Source organism: Sapajus apella, unplaced genomic scaffold, assembly GCF_009761245.1.
Source record: "Sapajus apella isolate SASKATOON/1434 unplaced genomic scaffold, GSC_monkey_1.0 scaffold3, whole genome shotgun sequence".
Lineage (NCBI taxonomy): Eukaryota > Metazoa > Chordata > Mammalia > Primates > Cebidae > Sapajus > Sapajus apella.
In genome coordinates, this window is record NW_022436943.1 from 62,682,285 (window position 1) to 62,709,002 (window position 26,718).

A 26,718-nucleotide genomic window follows, 5' to 3' on the forward strand; every position below is an offset into this window, starting at 1 on the left:
TTTAATGAATTAAATATGCAACCCACAGGTAGATAGAAAGGAAAAAAGGGGCATTGAGGGAGGACTATCTATAGCAGATGGTAAAATATACTGGACTGTAACGCTAGAGCAATTAAAGGGTGGTGCTCACTCATGGGTACACCAACAGAAGAGAGTCCAAAAATTTCCCTAAACATATGAGAAAAGTGATTGGGAAAAGATAGATTATTGATTAAATGACTTGGGGACAATTAGGTAGCTTTTTAGAAAAAGGGAGGACCCATGCCTCACTCACATCTTAGTATATTCCAGAAAAACAGAAGATCTGAATATTAAACCAAACAAGACCATGAAAGCACCAAGAGAAAACATGGGAGAATTTTTTAAAAACATCATCCAAATGAAGAAGGTCTTTTAAAGCATGGTTCCAACACAGAAGACATTTTTTAAGAGACTGCTCAATTTAAACTAAGTATCATACAGTGTGACTCACTCCGGTGAGGAATGACATAGTTACAAGGATATGTATTGCAATTATGTTTATAACAGCAAAACATTAGAAACAAACTATGTCCATCAAAAGGTACAGAGCAAATAAATGATGATGCTCTGATGCAGAGGTTGGAAAGAATCTGGCAGCTCCACAGGATTGAGATGCAACCATACCCAAGATCTACCATTAAGTGAGGGGAAAAAACAACATCGTAGAATAGCTGTCACAGGCTACCATTAAGGAAAATAAATTTACAGAGTAAGTCTGCAGACATAACCAGAAACTGGAGGCAGCCACAGCCTCCGGGGAGAGGATCAAGGTAAGGAGAAGGAGGCTTGCTTTTCATCACGTATCCTTCTGCACCTTCTAAATTCTAAGTATGTTTGTGCATATTTTTTCTTTGCAAAATAAATAAAGCAAACAAACACTTAGCGCATGGGCTCGCAGGGGCTACCACACAATGGAAGAAGGGCTTTCACTGATGTTCCCTTGGAGGCGGGAAATGGGGCACGCTGGGAGGAAAGCAGTCTCTGATTACTCCCACACTTACTCGCTGGTGGTCATGGAATGAGCTTTCTGATTTTCAAGCTCCCCCTCTGTAAAACAAGGGTGGTTTTAATGTATCTCACGAGGTTGTGTGAGGATGGTGTGACATGAGTGAATTTAAATACCAGTGAAGTCCCTGCGGTAGAGGCTTCTCAATAAAGGTAGTTATGCTGATTACAAGTGAGAGCCTGCCAGCTGAGATGTGCCTTGGCTCTGTGGCTCAGTTTTGTCATAACCCGGACATCTGGGCCCACCTTGGGTAGGCATAAGGCATGCTATGTTTAGTCATTTTTATTAGCTCTTGGTTTATCAGGATTAATAACCTGCTACTTGCCACTCTGTGGAGATTTCGGACTTCTTTCCTTAGCTTGTTTTCAGAACCTGAAAGCTCCACTCACATCGCCCTTTCCTCAGCACCTGCAGGCTGTTGTGCTGTGCAGGCATTTATACTGCATCTCTCATTTCCTACTGGAGGGCCTGCCCTAGCCCAGTAAGCCAGAAGGCACTGGGAGCACACCAGTTGGCCAAATGCCAGACAGAGGAGGACTATTAGAACCTTACATTTCCTGGAGTCTGAATCAAAGATGAAAGGCATAGCCCCATGTCCCATTCCCCCACAGGAAGAGACGATTGCAGAAATCACCCTTCCAAAAAATGAGATGTTTCTTAAAGAAAGCTGCAGGCAACTAAAGGAGGAGGAGGAGTAAGAGCTGAGGCACCCCAGAGACAGCCTCCCTGAGTCTAGCACAGACTGGCACCAAAGGTGCTCAACTGTAATTTGCTGGATGGGTGGATATGTGGGTGAATGGATAAATATGTGGGTGGGTAGGTGGGTGGTGGATGGATTGGTGAGTGGGCAGGTGGGTGAATGGATCAATGGGTAGGTAGATGAATGAGTTGGTGGGTGGCTGGATGAACGGATGGGTGAGTGGAGCAGACAGATGGTGGTCAGATAAATGAGTTGATGGGTGGATAACCTCGTGGATGGGCTTGTGGATAAATGAGTGAGCTGGTAGATGGGTTGGTGGGTAAATGGTTGGATGAGAAGATGGATGGATGGATGAATGGGTGGGCTGGTGGATGGGTTGGTGGGTAAATGGTTGGATGAGTGGAAGGATGGATGGATGGTAGATGGGTGGGTGGGTAAATGGCTGGATAAGTAAATAGATGGATGTATGGGCTGGTAGATGGGTCGGTGGGTAAATGGTTGGATGAGTGGATGGATGGATGTGTGGGCTGGTAGGCAGGTTGGCGGGGAAATGGTTGAATGAGTGGATGGATGGATGGGTAGATGGGTGGGTTGGTAGATGGGTAGGTGGGTAAATGGCTGGATAAGTGGATGGATGAATGGGCTGGTAGATGGCTTGGTGGGTAGATGATTGGATGAGTGGATGGATGGATGGGCTGGTAGATGGACTGGGGTGGGTAAATGGTTGGCTAAGTGGATAGATGGATGTGTGGGCTGGTAGATGGGTTGATGGGTAAATGGTTGGATGAGTGGATGGATGGATGGGTGGATGGTTGGGCTGGTGGATGGGTTGGTAGGTAAATGGTTGGATGAGTGGAAGAATGGATGGGCTGGTAGATGGGTTGGTGGGTAAATGGTTGAATGAGTGGATGGATGGATGGACTGGTAGATGGACTGGGGTAGGTAAATGGTTGGATAAGTGGATAGATGGACGGGTGGGCTGGTGGATGGGTTGGTGGGTAAATGGTTGAATGAGTAAACAGATAGATGAGTGGGCTGGTGGATGGGTTGGTGGATAGATGGCTGGATAGAGGGGTGGATGGGTAGGTAGGTGGCAGGGATGGGGAGTGGATGCTTGCAGGATAAAAGTAAGAGAATGTAAGTCTAGAATAGTGCTTCAAGGCTAGTCTTGACATTTCTGCTGATTTGTCTGGGAATGCTGAGTCAGTCTATCAGCATCTCCAAGTGTCATTTTCCCCAAGGATAGAAAGAGGATGGCAATACATTGATCACTGATAGGTGATCATATTACTCATCACAAAAGGATACGGGTAATAAGTGAACACTCAAAACTGCATTAGCTAGACCTTTCCTGGCATCCTGGGTTGGGCAGAACTGTCCCCTTCTCTGCAGCACCTCCCCTCACCCCTCCGTCAGGTTGTGTGTGAGTGGCAGGGACAGGCCAGCTGCTCCCTGCACTTGCTCTCCTTCAGTGCCAGGCCCTGCTCAGGAGGATTCAGGAAGCCGCACACCTCCTCTCACCTGCCTGGACACAGTCACTGCTCCCAAGGAGCTCAGTCTTGGGAAGAGGACAGACAAATGACAAGGTAAATGGGAGGGGATATTGTCCAGGAGCAGGCAAGGGTGATGAAGGCCTCCTGCAGGGGGAGGTACTTCAGGTGGAAGCAGCCTCGGGCTAGGGGACATTTAATTCCACTTGGCTTATGTTCCAGGCCATATTCCTGTCCTTTGTACTGGAGTGTTCTCCAGGGACCTGGCTCGGAAAGGTCTAGCTCTGGTCTCTGGAAACACACCAGCCCAATCACCATGGCACCACATTCTGTGCTGGCACTGGGGTGAGGCATAGGGCACGGTTTGGGCCTGCTCAGCATGGTGCCCCAAGCCTGGGCTGGAGCCATATCCTCTCCAACTGGCTGCTGCCTTGCTGAGGATCCAGAGTGACCCATGGTGAGGCCATTCTTGTCAGCAGGAGCATAGGTCAGTCAACCACTGACGCTAGGCTGGCCATGGGCACGCACGCTGCACCAGCAATGCTGCTCTGGGAATGAGGTCTTGGGAACTGACCAGAGCTGCTGCGAGGCAGATGCCGGGAACACCTGCCTTAGAGTTACAAATGCAAACATGAACCCACCAACAAGCAATAGAAGGGGACTGTCTCAGTGCATCTGGGCACATCAACATGGAACCATTTAAATCACGTGGAAGAATGACATCTATGCCTAGGCTCAAATCTGGCCTTGGATCCATGGGAGGAGACTGGCTTATTCACTCTTTCATGCAGTCAGCAAACCCTTACTGAGCACCCACAGGTGCTGAAGATGCTGCTGCATTCTCAGGCACCCCCCAGCAGTGGAAGACACAGCCCGCAGACAGTACAACTTGAAGGGGAAAGGCACTGTGCTGGGGTAGGAAAGCGCACAGGCGGAAACGCAGCTGGGCCCAGGTGGGGAGGCCAAGGCATGCTGCCTACAAGAACCTGAGTTGGAAGGAAAGGGCTGGATAAGACTATGGGAGGCAGCAGGTATGAAGGCCTGGGGGGAGCGTCGCTCACAGGGACAAGCAACGGCAGCTGAGGGAGCCTGAGCCCGCAGCACAGGGAACAGAGGCGGGCAAGGCTAGGGAGGACGCTGCAGGCGGTGAGGGGGCCTTCTGAGCCAAAGGCCAGGCTTGGGAGTCCATCCTCAGGGCTCTGTAGCCATGACAGCGCTCCAGGTAGGCGAACAGCCAGCCATGACCACAGCGGGAAGGTCACCCTGAGCGCTGTGGAAAAGGCAGATCCCACACGAGCAGAACCGGGGACAGGGACAGTAGCTGTGGGACTAGTGTGAAGTCTCTCCACCCACCAGTTTCTTCCAAAAGCAGACACTGCTTACCCCACTGGGACGTCGGGAGGAACAGATGAGGGGACGCCGGAAGTTACGCCTTCCTGACAGGCAGCGGTATGCGCGCCACAAATAGCTTTTCTTTTGGTGAACAAGATTACAATTAAGCAGGCTCCTAAATGGTATTTCAAACAGAGTTATTTGTGGCTAAACAGAAGACTGAGGGGTGAAGGTGGAGAATAGGGAGGAAGAAGAGCGAGGAGGGAGAGGAGAGAGACGAGGGAGCAGGCGGTGGGGGCACAGGCCCCGCAGCCAGGCCGGCCAGGCTCACACGGGGCGAGGCCACCTGGGGCTGCTGCACTCTGGCTTTCCTCTTTCCCATCCACATGAGGGATTGTCACGGATGCCTCCTCCGGGGTTGCCAGGAGGACGCAGAAAGCATCATGGAGACCGTTCCTGAAATGCAGCAGCCGTACCCACAGACGGAACAGCAGGGCCTGTGAACGGGGGCCTCTCCCAGTGGGGGATTAGGGTCCTGGGGCTTTTCCTCTCAATACAAGTTTTTTGTTTTCACTTTTTTCCCCCTTCAAAAAGAAGGTAACTACTTTTGTAAAGAAAAACGAATGATCCTCTGTCAACCTGTGCCCAGGGATGCCAGCTGGGCCACACGACAGCCTTCGCCTCCCACACCTACTCTACCAGGCCAGCGGGCCTCGGGCCAGCTGCCACAAGCCGTCATGGTCCCCAGGAAGTGGCTCTCGGCTCAAGCAGACCAGACTCTCAGAGTCACCAAAACCACCCAATTCACCTGCCCCAGCAAGAGGGGGCTCCTCCGGTACTCCTCAGAAATACTAAGACTGGCCTGGAGCAGATGTTTGGAGATGTGGGCTGTGCTGGAAAAATTCACTGCTGGTGCCATTGCTAAGCTACCTGGGAAGGAAGCAGAGGGCCGGCGGGCAAGCCCAGCTGCTTGGGCGGCCTGGGGCAGCCATGGCCGCCATCCGTGCGGGTTGTCCCACCACCTGGCTGGCGGGAGCCGGGTTTCTCACTCCCTTTTCCAGGCAGCCTGAGCTCTGAACACATTTAGTGACTCGTAGAGGCCATTCTGCCTGAAGATCATGTTAGAAATAAACAAAGCTACCTGCATGATGTCCACGTTACACAAGTTGATGAAAGGGGGCATTCTCAGTGTAGGGACACGTCTCTCTGCAAAGCCCCAGAAAGCACCCAGGTACAGCCCGGCCTCAGAGGCACCAGGCAGAGTTCTGGCTACTGGCACCGTGGGATCCAGACTCCTGACCGGAGCTGGCACAGTGCAGAAGGTGCTATTCGGATGGACACCACAGGACCCACAGCCTGCTCCAGGTGGGCTGGCCCCAGGGAGGCCCCATGCGTACCGGGACTCCTTCCTGGGAAAGGCAGCAGCTGGGTGTTAGGCTCTAGTCTGTCTCTGGCCCCTGCTTGCAGGATGTCTGCACAAGTTCTGAAGTGAGCAAACACCAGGATGTGTGCAAACAAGCTGCTGACCAACCTGGATCCCTCGCCCTCATCAGACTGAGAGTGGCTCCAAGGCAGGAATGGAGTTTATTTTTAGGTCCTCAGCGCTGAGGACAGTGCCTGGTGCTGAGTAGTGATCAAGAGATGTTTACTGAATGAATGGATGTATGGATGGATCAATCAATCAACATCTTCCATGCAACCTTAGGTCTCCAGCCTCGCCTCCCTCTCCTTACCAGCCCACCCATCTTCCCTGTGGCTCCAGGCTCCACCGATGGCAGTCATTTGTCCCCATGAACCATGTCTGGCCCCGCCTCTCTCTGCTAGGCCTTTGTATCTGCTGCCTGCTGTACTCTCCTAGTCATGAAGAGTTTGGACCTTGAGCTGTGCTGCCCAAATGTGAGAATACCGCATCTCCTCTGAGACAAGGCAGGAGTGTCCCACACACAAGTCATCAGGTGGCTGCTCTGCTTCCCAGGCTGGTGTTCCCCTCGCTCCCACAAGTGCAGCCTTCACATCGCAGCTCAGAGCTGGAGCTCACGGTGGGATCTGCTTGGTGATTATTTGGAGAGTATGCACTGAAAATATCCACTCCGTAATGTGGCTCACATCTGATCTGTATTCCCTGGATGTCCGTGAAAGACAGCACAGACCAATCATTGATGCATCTGAGAAATACAAAGAGCTATAAAGAGAAAAGTGCCAGCAGTGGAAGAAGCAGGCAGAGGGTGGCACAGCCGTGGGACACTCAAATCCGCATGGCAAACGCTTAGCCCCATTAGTCACCATGACCGGGTCTCTATGGAAACGCATGGAAGATGGGCCTCAAAATAGACAGTCAGGGAGCACGCTGAGTTTCTGCAGCAGGCACAGGAAGGCCCAGCCCTGCCTCCTGCTCTTCCCACCTGGAGGATCAGAGCAGCACCCCCTTTCCAGGACCGTTCATGGACAGAGACAGAGGGGTTTGGGGAGCTCCAGCCCGACACACACACTGAGGGTCCGGTTGTGAGCACGGCCCTGCTCCCAGCCCAGCGTTGCCCTCCTGCCTCCTGCCTCACCGTCAGACCCTCTCCAGCAGGAGAACACTCACTACGCAATTCAGGCCCCAGAAGCAGGAAGATTCTGGAGGCCCCCCACTGCCCGTAGTCTGACATCAGCACCCACACCACAGCCACCCCGAAGATCACACCCACCTCTGTGAGCCTGAGGAACATACTCTCTGCTGGGCTTCTGGGGGTTTCTTCAAACCTCCACTGAGCATCGCCACTTTACAAAAGGGAACCCCAAGGTTCACAGGACTTGACCACCAGCCGCATCAGCCCTCGCCACGAGGATGCAGCAGAGGCTGGGCCGAGACCCCAGTCAGCTCAGCGCTGACTCCACGCCAGTCCAAGCCGCACAACTGCTGCCATCATCACACAATGAAGTGGACGGCTTTGCTCTCCGCCAAGATCCCATAAAATATTAATAACTTCTGAGAATCCACGCTGAGGGAATCGCCCCAAAACACAGAGAAGGCTCTACGAAAAAACCACTACATCTAATTTTTAAAACAGCAAACATTTTGAAGCAATCTAAATGTTCAACAATAGAACAAGTATTAAATTATCTTGTATTCATTTGATAAAATATAGTTCAGCCCGTCACAATATGTGTGAGACATGTTTATCACATGGGAAATGCTTACACTTGTGTCAAGCATAAAAAGGGACACAGAAGTATAAATACAGTAGGATCATCCCTACGGACAAAATTAGAATTGGAAAGGAGCAGAAAGACTTGGGAATGAACAAAAATGAATTAGAGCATAGGGAAAGGCTATTTTTTATCTCTGTTTTCTGATTTTCCCTCTTCTTCTGCCATGAGATTATATTACTTTCATGAAGTGATCTAGTGCGAGATTGAGGTTGTAACAGAAGGAACTCACATTTGAACCCAGGCCTGTTCCCTCCCAGCTGTGCTAGGTCCAAGCTCCTCCTCTGTATGTGGGAGAACCTCAGCCTTCAGGGCGTGGCAGGGCTCAGAAATAACAACATGAAGTCCTCCCGCCTGGCCCAGCAGGTGATTTGTACTGCAAAACGGTTGCTTTGAAATTAAAAGCTGGGCCTGCTGACTTCCGCCCGTACTCCCAGCACTTTGGGAGGCCAAAACAGAAGGATCTCTTGAGGCCAGGAGTTCAAGACCAGCCTGGGCAACATAGGGAGATGCCCGTCTCTACAAAAATTAACAAACGCAAATAACAAATACAAAAACTAGCTGGGTGTGGTTGAAGTGAGAGGATTGCTGGAGCCCAGGACGTCAAGGACGCAGCACTCCAGCCTGGGTGACAAGCAGAAGCCTGTCTCAAAACTATACAAAAATTCAAAAATTAAAGAAGAATCCTTTCCTTTTTGAATTCAATTAGTAAGCCTGCTCCGAGGCAGAGAAAGAATCAGTCAGGCCAGGCCAAAGCTGGGGATACTGGGCCTGCCAGGGAGCGAGGGCCTGCGTGGCATGGTGGCCTACGGGTGTGATAGAAACTCCCTCGGGCCACGGTGGCTTTTAGGGAGCTGCAGCCTTAGTTCATCCTCGGAGGGGACTCTGGAAGAATGGTGAGGGGAGCCCAGGTCATGGGGGGTGGGGCGCAGGGAAAGAGGTAGCCCCGAAGCCCTGGCTGGGGGTTAGGAGCGGGTGGGTCTGAGACATAGATCCCACCTTGCAGGACAGGAGGGGAGCTGCCTGGGCTGTGGCCGAGGATGCAGACCCTATACCACATGTGCCCCCCATGGGCTTGAAGGTGGGCACAGCATGTGGTCAGAGTGAGGGACAGACAAAACTCACCCCTTATTCATGCACCACCTCGCCGTGGGTGGCTAGCCAAGGTCTGAACTCTCCATCTGCCCCTGCCCAGGTGCTAAACTCTGATAAACTCAACTTAATCACCCATTCCTCCAAGCCCAGCTGACAGCCACCTCCTCCTCGACACCATCCCGACCCGTGCCCTTCAGGGCCATCTTCCCTCCTCCCAAATGGCCTCTGCCTGCAGGATGGGGCTGCTCCGGCCCCCAAAGGCTCTCCCCAGGCCTCCCTGTGTTGGCCCTGCTGTTCCTACACCAGGCACTTCCTTTCCCAGCCTGGAGCTCCTTGAGGGAATGAGGAGAGAGAAAGAAAGAAACCAGCAAGATGTTAAATGCTCTATTTGTGAGCACGGGTTACATGGCAAGGAATCATCTGTTAGTCTGTTCCCTCCTCCCAACATCCCCGCATGGTGGCTGAGTCACAACACTTCACAGAGGACCGGAGCTCAAAGTGTAGTGACTGCTCAAGGCACTCGGCCAACTTGGCAGAACATGGCAAAGTTGAGACCAGAAGTAGGTCTGCGGGGTTCCAAAGCTGAGATCGTTCCATGGGGTCCGTGTCTGCTTGTTCCTCTTCATCCTGAGGGCCTGAACTATGAGTCACAGGGCGAGGTGCCTGTTCTCCCTCTCTTTGTATATACACAGATATATAAATGTGTGATTCCAAACAGCGCTCAAAGAGAAGGCTCTTCTCAGAAATGGAAAACCCCCACATGGCTGCTTTAGGAAGAGATGCCATGTAACTCAGCCGAGGTCCCTGCAGGCATTTGCTGTGATCTCGCTGCAGTCAGAGACCAACCCAGGTGTGCAGGCAGCCGGCATAGCCATGGCTCCCAAGCAAAGCAAAGATGCCAAGCACCTCTTAAGCAGTGGAATTCAGCAGGAGTGGACATGGAAAGCCTGGTGGCCACAGCAAGACCCTTGCCCCACTGGGCTCACAGATCCATCTGCAGCATCGCGGAGGGGCTGGAGTCACTACAACCCCTGCTACCCACTTCAGCTCCCATGCCCTGTGACTTGCAAAGTCTCCAGAATATCTGGGGGTCCTGTTTAAGGTTTAAGGACTTGATCCAACCTGGACCCTCCCTGCACTCCCCACCCTCTTCTCAGGGGAAGCCTGAGTGTCCTGTGCCCTCAAGAGGGGTCAGAAGATCGCCTCAGAAATCCAAGTTCCAACAACGTCCACGTCACGATGGATAAGTCACATGCCCATATGATGAATAAACATCTCAAGATCCCTAAAAACGTTCAGAGCCTTTTACCTAGCAGTAACTCCTAACTAGAAAACTCATCTAGTCAGAAAATCGAATTGAAATCTGTATATTAACATGTTTACTGGAAACAGCCAATATGGTAATAGTGAGATGAACTGTGCCACTGCAAACAGGAAAATATCATGCCCCACTTCTCGGAATGCCCCACACCGTAGCGTGAGGCCCCCACCCTGGCAGGTGCCACTGGAACTGAAATGAGCCGCTCACTGCTGGCGCTCCCACGGGGACCAGCTCACGTCCTGAAGGCAGAAATGCCTTTCAGATCTTAGCACTGCTTTTAAAAAGCCATGGATTTCCTCCAGCATAAAGGGATTAATATTTGCATTATTTGCCAACGTGCCTCTGTGCCTGCTAGAGGTGACCCAAACACTATCCATTACCAAACAGAAAAGGCCTGGGGAAGAAACCGACCCGGTGCTGGAGAAGGAGACCCCCACCCTCAGGTTCCTCCCAGTGGCCTCAGCCAGGAGAGACGGTCCACAGGCTCACTCCAGGTGTGGCAGCAGCTGGATGACCCCTCCCCTGGGGAATCTGTTTCTTTTGACTGACCCAATGTATCAAGACAAGTTGAACTTCGTTTTTATTAGTCTTTTTAGGGAACCCAAGTTCCTGTAGATGCAGATGTGTTTTCTGTTCAAACCTTAGTAATTTAACAAAAATAGATCTGACTGCCAATTGGTTCGCTCTACACTCACTCACAAAGCATCGCATGTGGCGAGCGCCCCCATCTCCCATCCACCCTTCATGCCACCTGAGCTGCCTAACAACCTGGTGAAGTGGGAATTACCGTGTCCTCCAAACTAGCAAATAGATCTGCTCTGGTCTCATGATGAAGTCATTAAGCCACATCTCGCAACTGTCCTCAGATGTCAAAGTGTTGCGTCTCAAACCACCACCCCAACAAAGGCAAGGCGACCTTTCTTTAGTCATGAAAGAAAAGAGTTGGCCTCCTACTGCTAACCATCTTTCTATGCCATGCAAACAGGACCTCAAAACCACCTTCTCAAATTCTCCAAGAACAGAGACAGTAAAGGATGGCAGCTCTTGGGCCAATGTGGATTCACTGAAAGCAGGAAATATGTAAGCACCTCTTAATACGCCGTGGGCCAGATTCCATACCGCAGGGCCTCACCCCTCCTTCTTGTTGTACCCCAGACTGAAGAGCACCTGCCTGGGCCTCCCTCTGAAGGCGGCCCCACCATGCACAGATGCCAGGAAGGAGGTCCACGCACTGCCCAGTCCCTGAGGTGAGCAACGGGGTGGCAGAGATGAACAGCACAGATTCACGGAGAACCCCTTGTGAGTTCCACAGCAGGGCTTGGGTATATGACTCCTAGAACTGGGCTGATCATCCAGGAATTACAGAAATATTTGTACGAAAGACTCTGTAGCTTTTAAAACATAAGTGATTATAATAAATCTTTGCTTTGCAGGCAGTGGGAATTTATGGTGTTCCAGACACATTTACAAATATCATTTCACTTTGATTCTGGGCCTCAGAGCAACACATGAGGTTGCCATGGGAGAGGTCCATGCTGCCCTGTGATGGTGAAATGGAGTCTCAGGGTGCCTCCATGACGCAGCACGTGGCAGGACCGAAACGTAAACCAGGTCCCTTGGCTCCACCAACAGCCTCTACTACACCACAGAGGGGACTGAAGCACCATGAAGAAGGCCTTTGCTTTCAGACAAGAGTGCAGTGAAAACCACAGGTCTTTTCTGTCACCCTGCGCCCCTACCTGTTCCCCCAGAGGCTGCAGTGAAGCAAGGTCAACAATGTCAATGAAGTGTCACCTCTCACCCTGCACGGAGCCCAACTGCGGGGGCCCAGTACGCATCTGCACGGGGCTGGTCTCACTGCTGGCCCACGTTTCCTATGGGGAAAGGGAGCCAGCACAGGGGGTAGGAGGGTGACGAGGAGACGGGTGTGGGTTTCAGAGGAAACAATGGTGCAGGGAGGCAGGGGCTGTGCTGAGCACGTAACAGACATCATCTCAGGCAATTCCTGGAGTAACTTACACAGCTGGCATCATCCCACTCCATGAAGGAAGAAACTCAGGCTCAAAGAGGTGAAGTGGTATGCCGAAGGTCACAGCTAACACGTGACAGAGCTAGGATCTGAGCCCAGGACTGCCTGATCCTGAGAGGTCATGGAACAGAACTACATTTCCAAAAGAACTCCCTGAGCCTCCGTATGAAAAAAAAGGTGCTACGGACTGAATGTCTCCTCCAAAACTCATGTTGAAACTTAATCCCCAATGTGGCAGTGCTGGGAGCTGGAGTCTTTAATTGGTGATTGGGTCACAAGGGCTCTGCCCTCATGAATGGATTAACCCATTCAAGGATTAATGGGTTGGTGGATTAATGGGTTCTCATGGTTGGGAAAATGGTGGCTTTCTAAGAAGAGGAAGCGAGATCGGAGCTAGCAGATGAGCACACTCAGCCCCCTCGCCATGTCATGCCCTGCACCACCTTGGCACTCTGCAGTGTCCCTAGCAGCAAGAAGGCCCTCACCAGATGCAGCTCCTTGACCTGAGACATTGCAGCCTCTGTAACTGTAAGAAATACATTTCTTTATAAATTGCCCAGTTTCAGGTATTCTGTTATAAGCAACAGAAAATAAACCAGTATAAAGCGGAAAAAAATTAGGGCAAGAAATGGAAACAGCAGTGTAACGCAGAACGGGTCTGAGCCCAGCCCAGAGCCTTCACGCTTCCCAGCAGGTGCCTCTGCCCATGAGGGCGTGTGCAGCTTCCAGGCTGTTCTGCACTGAGAGGCACCCCAGGGCCAAACCAACTTCCCAGTCCTGGCTCTAATTGTCCACTCTTCTCTCTAATTTCCCCACTACTGTAAATTTTTAAAGGGTGTTTTTAGCACACCCAGGGGAGAAGGCAAAAAGAGCAGAAAGGACCTTTGTGATCATTAAGGACTAAAGCTTTTCTTCATCTGAAATTCCCAAATTGTCCAGGTTTCTTCCAGCCCCAACAACTTTCAGGCAGGGCTGGGCTGAGGTTTGTCCTTGGCTGGTGGAGGTATAGTGGCCTGTAACTCAGTGCTCCCAGCTCCGTTCACCCTGGAGCCCCTGGGGCAAGGGCCAAGCTCTGAGGCTCAGTCGCCCTGTTTGTAAATGATGGAGGAAACCTCACTCATGGGACTGTGGTGAGGAGTGCATGGCAGCTCTTATGTAAAATGTCTGGGACAAGAGATGCTCAACAATCCAAGGTCCTTGCCTCTTCTCTGTCCTGTGCCTCTCCAATTCCAGAGCCCTCCTCACCCTTAGGGCCTACCTGGAACAGTGCCAAGGGCAGTCCACGCCATGGGAAGGGCATCGTCTCCAGACTGCACAGTCAGTTCACAGAGCACTGGAAGGCGGAGGGACTTCTCCCCACTCAGCCTTGTCCTGCCAGAACTTCTCCCCCAGGGCTCTGCTCCTGGGTGCCCTGTCGGTCACCCACCCCACCAAAGGCCCTCAAGCCATCTCAAAAACCCTTGCCTGGAGCTAGGGCTGCCAACCCTGAGAGAGAAAAGAGGAGCCCATCTGCTGCCCACCTCCCCACCCCCAAGTCACTCTGCTCTTTGCTCTTGGGCCCCTGTTCTGCCTGTGGCCCACCCTTGGTTCACCTACCCCGTGAAAGTCTTGCATAGCTGCCTGGAGGAATCTCCTCTGGTAACAAATAAAATACAGCTAGTTCCCCCGGGGCCTGACCCCACCCCACGGCGGGGCGGCCCAGGTGTCTGCCCCAGCTCAGTTGTTTGAGCCTAGGGCCATAGCTGACTGTGCCCAGGTAATCAGGAGACAGATAGGACATTTCCACCTAGAAAAGTGGCTGGGCTACTGGGAAGCCTCCAGAGAACCAAACTGTGAAACCCGCTGCAGAAACACCAAGCCTTTCCTTCCTACCACTCAGGCTGGGTCAGAGAGGAGGACAGTCCACAGAAGGAGCCTGAGTATAAAATGCAAACCCACTTTACAGCTGCCATGACGATGCCTACCTGGTCCCAACAGCTTTCATCTGTTAGGAGCCAGGGGCCAGCCTCTGCGGGACAAGGGGTCTCCAGGCTGAAGCGGGCTGCTGGAGTGCAAGGAGAAATACTTACTTTCTCCTCACGTCACTGGAGTCATTTCCATGTGTCTCCAGCCCATGAAAGGGGCATAACAAGCTTATTCATGAACTGGACCCTGGATCACAGAGGAGCTACTTATTCACAATGACCTGTTGTCTAAAGAAAAGGAAGAAAGGGGATATACATGCTTGCAACTGATGGTTTGCATGTGATCCAAAATAGAGGAGCTGATGAAATAATTTCCAGAGAATAAAGACTCTCACTTCAATAGAAATACTAAGCTCATTTCTCAGCAAAATATTTCTGAGTTCAATTTAGAAAGGCACAGTGTAGGGTGCAAGTTCCCAGGTGCAAGAAGCCGCCTTCAAATAAACTGTGCTAAGTGCTCAGTAATGGTGTTCTCCTTCGGGCGGAACAGAACACTGAGTTGAGGCATTTACTAAACAAACGTTTTTCCACACAGACAGCATGAAAAGCTGTCAACGCAGGCGCGGAGAGAGGGGTGAAAGCAAGGGTGAACCACATCCTGTTCTCTTCTGGCATCCCAGGCCTCTCTCAGTTCTGGAAACAGTTGCAAAGCACAGGCCAGCCAGACACAGCTAATTGCCATTTCAGAAGACGACCCGCTCTACAGCAAATGCAAGTCAAGGCGTAGGCTGCGATCCACCCGCTGCACCTGTTTTGATGGGCACTGCGCCCTTCTCACGTCTGCACTGTCGCCTGAGTGCTGAGCTGCCGCCTAGGTGAACACAGATGCCCTCAGGCAGAGGCGCCAATGTAGCATGATGGGCCTGTCTTTTCCCTCAAGGTTTCCCGTGACGACCTGCAGCACCCGCCACCATCTGGGGTGCCCAGACACACAACCCACAAAATCTTGCTTGTGCATTTGGAGAAAAGGAGCACATCCACCCAGAATCAATGGGCGGCTGGCAGGTACTTACCCCACTGCAGAGGTGCCAGCTGCAGGTGCTCCAGGACGAGTTGGTTCAGGAGTCCTTCCACACTGGCCTCGCCGCTGCGCTTCAGGGAGGGGTGAGCCTTGGTCAAGGAAAACACAGATCCTGCTGATCCCAGATATAGGAGAACATCTAGAAATCTCTATACAGAGACCATCAGATGGGAAACCTCCTACAGCAGATGGCTCCCCTCTTCTGAAGGGGTTGTCTAACCAACCACTATGACATCGCCCTGGGTACGTGGACATCGGGGCATATAAAACAGCAGGCACTTCTCTTCCGATCCCTCAAATCTGGTAAATTAAACTACTGTTATGTAAGAAAGGGAAATCCACTGAGATAATTTTCATCCAACAACTATTCTTGCTGGGGGAAATAAAGAGAAATGGAAGGTTATTTTTCCTTAATAAAACATGCAAACTGGTTCACTGTTCAGTACAACCCATGAGTTCCTTGACACGCGTCAGTTTCATGCTGGTTTTGCATCGGTCCTGTTATACGTCTTGATGTAATTACACATATTATTAAGAACAGGCTCACTTACTCGAGTTCATAATCGAGGAAGTCATAAAGTCGCTCAGCAAGTATCAGTGGATGAAGAAATTAGGTTTAAAAATGTAGAAAACAGAAATCTCCATTGCACTAGTATTAAACAGCCAATGTGATTCTCAAAATAGATCTGTAAACCTCTTTCCCTTTTCCTGCGTAAGTTAAAGCCACCATATTTAAGTTGAAATAAAAGGCGAAAGTTTCAGTTTCTGACATTCTCTAGTGATTGCAAAAGTAGAGAAAACACCCCACCTTCCTTCTTCCTTTAGTAAGTTAATTCCATTCAACAAACACATCCAGTTAGTCTGAAGCACACCACGCACAACACAGCGGGTGGGAGGCCCTGAGGGTGCAGAAAGGGCGGCCACTGACCCTGAAGTTGAGAGGTTCACATCACAAAACCGAGAATTGCACTGGCCAACCCTGGGGATGGTCCTGTGGGAACAAAGCCCCCGCAGGTGGAGGTAGAACGGAGCCGGGAGCGGGAGGAAACGGAGGCCCCTGGGTCTCTCCTGCTGGCTCATTGGGGAGTCGAGCTCAGAGGCGCTGAGCAGAGTGGGCACATCCCCTCATCGGTGGTCCAACAGAATAGCCACATAGGGCTGTCCAGACAAGGGGGCTGCCCAAGAGAGCCAGCCGGCCACACCACCACAGCCACCAGCAGGAGTACAGGCTAAGGCCAGCAACATGCTGGCCTGGTGCTTGGGAACCCCTGCCCACTCCTGTGTCCTATTTTAGCATTTTTTTTTTTGAGACATAGTCTCATTCTGTCACCCAGACTGGAATGCTGTGGCAAGATCTCAGCTCACTGCAACCTCCGCTTCCCAGGCTCAAGTGATTCTCCTACCTCAGCCTCTCAGGTAGCTGGGATTACAGGCATCTCTGCCACTATTCCCAGCTAATTTTTGTAAGTTTTTAGTAGCGACAGGGTTTCACCATGTTGGCCAGGCTGGTTTTGAACTCCTGACAAGTGACCAGCCCATTTCAGCCTCCCAAAGTGTTGGGATTACAGGTGTGAGCCACCGTGCCCAGCCCTATTTTAGCTATTTTGGATTTTTCAATTCTCACCAAATACCTCATGTTCTCTCTGAATTCCAGGACTCCTCTCCCACACTCTGTGCCTTCTCCCTGGAAATGCCTTTCCCTGGAAATGCCTTTCCCTGCCCTCTTCTCTTCCCTGACTTTATGTCTCAACTTGACCCTGCTTCTCCTGCAGGAAGCCTCCCGAAAGCATGCATGAATCCCCTGACAACCTGCACCAGATGTGGTCATCGTCCTATTACTTGGCTTCAGCCCTAGCCTGTGAGCTCCATGAAGGCAGAGACCTGGTCTTAGGGCCTAGAACAGTGCTTAGTTCACAGCAGTTGCTCAATATGTATTACCTGATGAATAAATGAACACTGAATGAGCAAACGTCCCAGGTGGGAGTGCAGGGGCCATGCCTCATTCAGCAGCACAGCCTGTAGCCCTTCCACACAGCGAAGCGTAGCTCAGTAGCTATGAGACTCAGCAAACCTTCCTGCGCCTGAGTCCCAGGGGCCTGCTGATGGCTTCTGCACATTCTCAGGGTTCACTACTCAGGGTCTTCTTGCCCCTGGCTCCAGTCCACCCATGCTGTTTTGCTTCATTCCACAGCAACCCAAACGTCCCACTCATCCTGTCCCCGCTCAGTAGAGAATCTAAGGGCTTGGGAGTTGTGGCTGAAGCTCTGAGGCCGGCAGAGGTGCCCCGGCGCTGAGGCAGCAGCTCCTGCCCTCACTGGCTCTGCTCTCTCTCTTCTTTGTGTGGAGCTTGGTGCCAAAAAAGCAGGTTCTGGAGACTCAGCCCAACTTTGAATCCCGGCGCCACCACTGATGAGCTTTGGTTAATTTACGTAAAGTCCCTGGCCTCGCTTTCTTCATCTGTAAGACGAGCACGTAACAGTGCTGACTTCACAGGGCCGTCATGAGGAGTGCACAGAATCACACTCCTGGCCTATGGCTGGCATTAAGTCAGCGTCGCCTGCTGTTGGCATCAGCCTCGTCCCCAGTCTCCTCCCCTCTCCTGTTCTTGCTTCCTCTCAGAGGAGATGCAGAAACTTCTCTCCTTACCCCAGGAATTCAGCCATCATTTCTGCTGCCTCAAACTCCCTTGGGGATCTCACTTTCCCGCAAGCAATTTATCAAAGTGTTTCCTGCAAAGATAATTCCCTCCCTTATAAGAATGCTCCAAATGAAATGTTCTCCATCTCATTACATACACAGCCCATGTCTGTTGAACTGATATTGCTACTGATAAATACTCTGCAATGCACTTTTAATTATCTTATTTTGTCCTGTGAGTACCCTGGAATTCACCTTATTCATTCAATAGTTAACAGACAGCTGGCTGAGCTACGGTTGAGGGTTACAAAGCTGACTATGACCCAACAGACAGCGTTGTCAAAACATGCCGACCTCCAGCAGACACACTTCTGGGTTTACACCCAAAAGAACCAGAAGCAGGGACTCAAAGACAGAGGCAAACCCAAGTTCACGGCAGTGATATTCACAATAGCCAAAGGATGGAAGCAGCCAAAAGTCCACCAACAGATGATCTAATCAACAAAATGTGGTCTATCCGCAAAATGAAACGTTATTTACCCTTTAAAGGAAAGGAAATTTTTGGCCAGGCACGGTGGCTCACACCTGTAATCCTAGCACTTTGGGAGCCTGAGGTGGGCGGAACACAAGGTCAGGAGATCAAGACCAGCCTGGCTGACATGATGAAACCCCGTCTCTACCAAAAAAAAAAAAAAAAAAATTAGCTGGGTGTGGTGGCGGGCTCCTGTAGTCCCAGCTACTCAGGAAGCTGAGACAGGAGAATCGCTTGAACCCAGGAGACGGACAGAGGCTGCAGTGAGCCAAGACTGTGCCACTGCACTCCAGTCTTGGTGACAGAGCAAGAGCTGTCTTAAAAAAAAAAAAAAAAAAAGGAATTAATTTTTGACACACGCTACGACGGGGATGAACCTTGAGGACATGATGCCACAGGAAAGCAGCCAGGACGAACACCTATGATTCCACCTCTCTGAGGCCCCTACAGTGGTCCAATCCACAGAGACAGAACAAATCGTAGCACCAGGCAGGCACACGAGGAACGGGAGACTGTTTCATGGGTGCCGTTTCCCTTTGCGACGGTGAAAAAGTTCTGGAAGCAGATGGTGGTAATGGCTGCATAATAATTTGAAAATATTTAACACTCCTGAGCTGTACACGGAAGCAGAATTAAGATGGTAAATTTTCTTAAAATGCCGACCCAGGAAGGAGGCTGTAATTAGGAAGTGGAGCGACGCTAAGGAGGCCCGGAGGAAACCATAATCAGGCACAGAGAACTGAGAAATCTCGCAGGGTAGAGACATCTGAGCAGAGGGCCACAGCGGGAGCTTGGGAAGCCCCAGACAAGGATGGCCCCACTGCAGGCCCCTCCTCCTTCCTAAGGCGCCTTTGTGGGCAGCATCCCGGCATCAAGCGCGCAGCTGCCCTGTGCATTCGTTCGTGTTTCATCAATGGCCGTTCCTCCCTCGGCAGTGAGGCTGCATCTCCTGCATCTCCGTGAGGGGCGCCCTTCTCGGGAGTAGGCACAAGAAGCAAAAACTGGGGACCAGGGTCCTGCCTTCCTGCATCTCCCATGATGAGGATGGAGGCTGCCACCCCAGGCCTGTTTTGAGAGCCAGCAGCAGCAAGGTGCCCCTCAAGGAGGCAGCGCCCTGCAGTTCCCTTATATTTTTGCAAAAGCAAATTTGACTTTATCCCTCAAGGAGCCAGCACAGGTGGGAACCCAGTGGGTACTTTGTGTGTCCGGGGTGTCTGGGACCTCAGGCATGACCTGTGTGGTCCCCTCCGGATCTGTAAGTCACACAGAGAGGTCAGGCCCTATGGGCATCTGCGCATTGGGGCTCTCCATTCAGAGCACCCCACCAGGGCTAAGGAGGTGCTTGCTCCAGGCCCAGGGACATCTGCAGAGGTTAGCGCGTTCCCTGACACTGCGCCCTTCTCAGGAGAAACAGCCAGGCCCAAGGACACCATGTCCCCCTGCCCATGGCAGTCCACAGCCAGCCAAGCCTGACTCTCAGTGGGGCCAGGTTCCTGGGTGTCTCCTGGGCATGCCTCATGCTCCGGATATGCAGCACGCTCACAGGTGGAGCCAGGGCTGGCCTGGCTGAGTGACAAGAGTTGTCAAAGGCCACTGTGAGAGGCCCCTTCCCAGCCTGTTTTCCCAGCTTTAAAATGGGGGAAGGCGAAGGCTTGTCTCCCTCAGGGACTCAGCACTCCTGCAAACATTTGTTTTTATAACCCAGCACCTGGTTCAGGGCAGTCAGGCCCCAAGTGAGGTTAGAAAATATCTGTAGCTGTCTGTGCCTGGGACTGGTTTTCAAGAAGGGAAAGCTATCCAACTGAGTGGTTAGGCCACCTGCTTTCACTATGGCTGAAGCGAAGGGGTCTCCATTCCCTCTCCTTGCACCCACAGCCAAGTTCCTGAGTAAATGGCAACCCACGCTCAGTTTTCCAGAAATTTAATTTTCTTAAGAGAAGTTGTTTGGTATTAAGAATTGATTGGCTGGGAAGTTCTGTGTCTTTATGAGCAGGGCATTGCAGGGTTTCATTTTCATGGATAATGAGTGAATTGTTTTTCTTCTTTTGAGCCCACAGATTTGAATATCCTCATTTTAATGCTCAAGGCACCATATTAAATTACTTGTCAAGGTGAGGAATGTGAGAATAAGGGAATCTCATATGCAGAGATTAAAGAACTTTTCTGAAGGAAGAGGAGGATGCCCAGCATGCACCCAGCACATCAGAGGGGCCCAGAGCACCTGCTCAGCGGTGAATGCGCAGAGGCTAGGCCGAGAGGCCTGCTGCTCACCCTCACGGCAGTCCTGCTGGGTGAGGGCTGGAGCTAGGCTGTGATCCCAGGGCTGTGCGGCTCCCACGACTATGCTTCCCCGTGCACGTGCTCATTCGCCTGAGTCCTGTGCTGGATGCAGGGCCCCGAGCCCAGCTCAGTGGCATGTGCTGCACCCTCCTGGAGCTCCTGGTCTGGTGGCTGCAGGCCAGGTGGGGCTGGCTGTACCCTGCTTCCCACCAGGGCTCCTTGAATGCATGAAACATCATCAACTCAGAGCTCAAGGGCTTTTTGGAGGGCAGGCAAAAAACGCAGAGCCCAACAAACCCCACAGATCTGCACACTTTTGGGGCTGGCAGACCAACAGCCAAGAGCCCCCATTTCCAGGGTGCGTGCTGCAGGTAGGGCCTGCTCTAAGAAGCTTACACGTGCTCAGCAACTGAACATTCATCATAGCATTACAAGGTAGGCATTATCTAATTTGCAGAGAAGGAAAGAGAGGCATAAAAAGGTCAAGAAACTGGCCAAGGCCACATGCCACGTGGCAGCCCACTCTGCCCCCAGAGGCTGCGTTCTCAGCCACTGCCAAAGGCCTCCAAGTTACAGAAACTGGGCAACTATACGAGGCCCCAAATGTCATGTTTCTGTGTGAAAATGCACGTGCACACCAGTGTGAAACATATGCAGACACAGACCACCATGAACACATGCGTCACAGCCCCCCAGTGCAGCACAAAGGCAAGGCTGCTAAGAAGCTTCAGGACCCTGCTCATTCTTGGCTGAAGAAGCCCCCTGCACTGCTGTGCTGCTCTGGTCCCCACCCAGGATGGGGCCCTCCCTCCATGTAGTACCCAAGGGACACCATGGTGGTTCACCCCAGGGCCCTCCCAGGAGAAGGTCAGGGCACAGGGAGGAAAGCCCTGAGTCTCCAGCTGCTTCTCCCAGAGAGGAGGTGAAGGAGAACCTGCTGCAGATAAACTGATGACAGTCTAGCCCTCAGGACTGTCTGCCCTTAAGAACCTCACAGGCAGAGGCCCTAGTGCCCCATAGCATAGAAGAGATACAGGAGAAGATGCACGGACAGAGGGAGACAACAGGCCACGGGCTGGCCCTGCGTGCATTACGATCATGGTGTCACCCCGTCACGGATTAATGTGCACCACAGGTTTGGCATAGACACCCACCGTTTACTTATTTCCCTGGAAATGGTACAGTGTATTCCAGAACTGCTCAATTCCGGCGCTCCTAAGGTTGCCCCAGCCTGAGCCACACCTGCTCTGAAACCGCTCTGGCTCTCCTCCACTGTAGAAGCACACAGCAGCTCAGGCACTCCTCTGCTATAGAAGTGCATCAAGGCACAGGCATCCTCCACTGCAGAAGCTGCACTATCGCCTGAGCATCCTCCACTGTAGAAGCTGCACTATCACCTGAGCATCCTCTACTGCAGAAGCTACACTATCCCATGAGCATCCTCCACTGCAGAAGCTGCACTATCCCATGAGCATCCTCCACTGCAGAAGCTGCACTATCGCCCGAGCATCCTCCACTGCAGAAGCTGCACTATCGCCCGAGCACCCTCCACTGCAGAAGCTGCACTATCGCCCGAGCACCCTCCACTGCAGAAGCTGCACTATCGCCCGAGCATCCTCCACTGCAGAAGCTGCACTATCGCCCGAGCATCCTCCACTGCAGAAGCTGCACTATCGCCCGAGCACCCTCCGCTGCAGAAGCTGCACTATCGCCCGAGCACCCTCCGCTGCAGAAGCTGCACTATCGCCTGAGCATCCTCCGCTGTAGAATCTACACTATCGCCTGAGCATCCTCCACTGCAGAAGCTGCACCAAGGCGTGGGCATCCCTCCACTGTAGACGTGTATCAAGGCACAGTCACTCCTATGTTGTAGAAGCTGCACTATCACTGGCACCCAGGCATCTTACCAGCTCAGGGAGGGGGTATGGGTGCAGTGTTTACAGCCTCAGTCCACAACAGCACCTCCTCTGTATAGAGAGAGTCCCCAGCGCCCATTCTGCAGGTGATCAGGAGGATGAAAGGATACAGGGGAAGGCTTTCAACCTTACCAATTCTACAGGCCCCGTGGGAGTTAAAGAGAAACTCACTCTGCCCTCCAAGGATTTACAAACTGGAGGAGATGTGCTGCGTTTCTCATTGCCCTGGTGAGGGCCCCTGTCCTCTGTGCCCCACAGTCCTGGCGAGATTCCTTTCCTGTGGAGCTTCAGGGGCTCCATGCTAACTGTCCATTTCCATGTCTGTTTTCATAGTGCATGTGGAGATCCACATCCTCACCACGTGCTGCAGACCTGGATGCACTCTGCTGTCTCCTTTCAAGGCTCTGTGCTCAGCTCTTCCCGGAAGGTCCCTCCCCTTCTTCTACCTGGAAGACTCCTCTCTTTAAAACCCACCACAACCGTGCCCCTCAGGAGAGCCAACTGAGCACAGCCACGTGCCTGCCCTGCCCTGCCCTGGCGGCCTGCACAATGCTCTTTCGAGCTTCATCCGGCAACGCTGCAGTTGACACTTGTGTGTCTCTTTCCCTTGAGGCTCCGTGAGCACCTTTTTGTGAAGCTCTCGTGTCTCATGCAACTCCTGGGACCAAAAGTGGCTCCACAAACATGGATTAAATAATTTAAAGAAAGTATGCATGGCATCTGCATGAATGCAGGCACAAAGAAAAGGATGGTTTTCATCAAAAGCTGCCCTTCACTGGCAGTGCACCCACAACTGGTTTTTAGTGTGAGGAACACAGTAACTCCCTGATGGGTCTATCCTGGCACCCCAGGAGGTAACTGACATTAGCCCTCAGCAGAGCTGGGCACACATAGCCAGTACTGTCTAACACGCGAGGGGACCAAGTCTCGGGAAGGGTAAACAACTCGCTGGCTTTGAGTGACAGGTGGGATGCTAGACCTGGCCTGTGATGTCACTTAGCACCATGTGATATCCACAGGGTGGAACTCCTCCATGCCCACAGGGTGGATGCAAACCTGCTCCGAGGTAACTCCGAGCAGTCCTGTGGATTCTTCTGTGGCTGCCGCTTGGCACCCGCATCCCTGCCCACATCCATCCTCTGGCTGCCTCCTCGATCCCTGTCACTCCATTGGCCACACCAGCCTTGCCTGCTATGACACAGCCAGCGGGAAAACACAGGCAATGTCCTTTTTGAGAATTCTCAGAGGTTTCAGGCAATTAATTCTGATGTAGGGTAGGTTTCTAGAAGGTTCCATGCTGGCTCAGGGCAGCCTCTTGCACTTTCTACTGTCAGAACCCTGGCACCAACAAGACCCTCACCAAGCAGCGTGTGAGGCTGTTTCCCTCCTGAGCGGAGAGGCCCAGGAGTGAGTCAACGCCAGCCCTGACAAGATCACAGGTCACTGTGCACATGACTGGGTGATCCTGGGGAGTGCTGTCCTTCTGGGAGGGGTCTGCTCTGCTGAGTCAGTTGCTCCAAGGCCCCATCTACCACCGTCCTGGCTCAGCCCCACTGCTGTGGTACCCCGAGTGTGCCACCCTCCTAGGAAACACCATACCCTGCAGAGTCTGATGGGACTGGAGCCCGGGAACTAGAGTGCCTGCAGGGGAGGAAAGTGGGGCTCTGCTCTTCTCTTTCCCTTGCAGAAACCACAGAACAGAGCAACTTCCTCTTCAGTAAAAAAGACATCAGATCTCCCTTCCTCCGCTCATGACCAGACCCCTGCAAGGCATGCTGTGACTCACTTTCATCAAAGGCAGGGGAGAGTGGAAATGTGTGTGCTGTGCTGGCGAGATGAGCTCAATTTCACTGTTTCTGGTTTCGGCGTTCAGCTGTCATCTCATGGCCCACATGACTCACAGGCACACGAAGTCATGCTCAGAGCAGTGACCAATTCTCAGTGAAGAAAATGCTCCAAGTGGGCAATTCTCAATCTCAGAGTCATCCCACGGGGTCCCAGAGTGGAAGGGGGAGGGGAAGAGACGTTGGGACATGCCCGAGCTGTGGTGGGCACTGTGGCAAGTGTGTACGTGTTCCCTTCTGCCAGGTGGGGCCAGGACAGATGCCACTCTCACATAGGGAAAGAACCAGAAACGAGGGCTCAATAACACGTCCTGGGCTACTCAGTGACAGAGCGGCCACCCCCGGAGCTGCTTTAACTCCAGTGCCAGGCTCTTTCCTGCAACACAACATCTCCAGAGGAAAAGGACCTGCTCAAGAGCCTGTCTGCCAGACTGGCAAAAATATGGAAGTGGAAAAGCATCCCTGTTGACAAAGCAGGGGGCACGCAGGCATGTTCCCACTTTCCCGTAATATTTTGCAGCAGGAAAAGGAGAGAGATCATTCCCTATGAAAAGTTTCCCAAGATATGTAGTAAGTCAAAAAAAAGCAACATGCAAAATGGATACCTTCTATGTAAAAAAAAAAAAGGGGTGGGGTGGGGTAAAAAGGGTGTGTTTGCATGTACTTATAATTTCAGAAATATTTTTTTTAATGGAGTCTCATGCTGTCACCCAGGCTGGAGTGCAGTGGCACATCAGCTCACTGCAACCTCCACCTGCCAGGTTCAAGCAATTCTCCTGCCTCAGTCTCCTGAGTAGCTGAGACTACAGGTGCACGCCAGCATGCCCACTAATTTTTGTATTTTTAGTAGAGACAGGGTTTCATCATGCTGGTCAGGCTGGTCTTGAACTCCTGACCTTGTGATCCACCCACCTAGGCCTCCCAAAGTGCTGTAATTACAGGTGTGAGCCACCTCACCTGGCCCCTAGAAATACATTTTGTTAAGTTTCTACAAGAAACAAATAAAAGTGGGCACTCTGGGAGGTAGGGAAAAGGGCAGATGGGAATGTCTAATTAAAAAAAAAAATCTGAACCATGTACACCTACTTAAATATAAAAATTAGTATAACAAAATTGTTGTAAGCAATAACACGCCCTTGGCAACACAATGAACAAAACTAAATGCTGAGAGTTAGCTATGGGCCTAGGATGTGGGGCACAGCAGAGCTTGAGGATGGGCTTCACCCTCAGAAAAGAGAGGCTCTAGGGAGGCAAGTCACTGACACACTTCTGTTTCTCTTTCTTTCTGCTTTCCCTCCTGAATCTCTTTGGAGTTTATTTTCACTTGAAATTAAGACCTCACACCATGGCATATGACTCCCAGTAAAATGCCGCATGCCAGGCTTTTGAGTCAGACAGCAGCCCCATGGCTGCAGAGCAGAGACCGTGCTGAACAGGCCCAGCCAGGCTGAGGAGCTCTGCAGTGATTAGTCCGGGGAGGAAGTCTGCCTGTGAGTAATTACAAAGTTGCCAAATGCTGCTGGAGCTTTGGAAAACATTCCAGCAGCATATTTCTATATTAATTTGCTTTCGGATGTGAGCCATAAAATTATACAGCTGAGCTAATAAAGCTAATTACCTGCATGCATATCCGACTTCCTTTCAGCCCCGTAAGCCACCCAAACAGTCTTGCATCTCAGCCTGTGCACAAGAATGGAAGGCTGGCTGATGGGTCAGGAGTGATTACAGCCACAATTATAATATGACAACACACAGTGACAATGGCGGCAGTGATGGGGGCGGCTACCAGCTCTTAAATACATGGACCCTGGCATTTAGAGCAAGAGGTCAATCCATAATGATGACAATAGTAGTTCCTATAATTATTGCCACCACAGAGAATATTTACAAGATGCTTGCTGTGAGGGAGGCCCTGGGCACGTGCTCAACACAACTTCTCACTGTAATACTCACTACTTTCATGCTAAGACTTCAGAATATGATGGGTATGAGATGCGTACTGTTATTTTCATTTGAAAGATTTTTCTAGAAAACTGAGGCTCATAGAAAAAAAAAAAAAAAAAAAGAAAGCCAATGCTACTAGGAAGTGGCAGGGGCCAGGCTTGAACCCAGGCATGCTGACCCCTGAGCCCACACTCTGCTCTCTCACTTTCAGAGATCATTCAATATATTGCATTGATTCTTCATAGTAAACCTGGAAACCAGGAGCCATAAGTCCCACTGGACAAAGATCCTGCTGTCCATGGGGGCAGGTTGTGCCAGGGTGCGGCCATTGGCCAGCCAGCCTAGCCAGTGTACTTCCAGTCTAGAGTGAAGCCCAGCAGAGAGCTCTCCATGG

The 26,718-nt window shown here is 51.7% G+C and overlaps 1 protein-coding gene across 4 annotated transcripts in view; it reads right to left on the reverse strand.

Moving 5' to 3' along the window:
* Positions 1 to 26,718, reverse strand: part of TRAPPC9 (trafficking protein particle complex 9) — a 701,893-nt gene that overhangs the window by 129,375 nt on the left and 545,800 nt on the right. For all 4 annotated transcript variants that reach the window (XM_032246659.1, XM_032246663.1, XM_032246652.1 and 1 more), the window contains one exon: positions 15,164 to 15,254. In XM_032246659.1, coding sequence (XP_032102550.1) covers positions 15,164 to 15,254 — 91 coding nt within the window. The remainder of the gene's footprint in view (positions 1 to 15,163; positions 15,255 to 26,718) is intronic.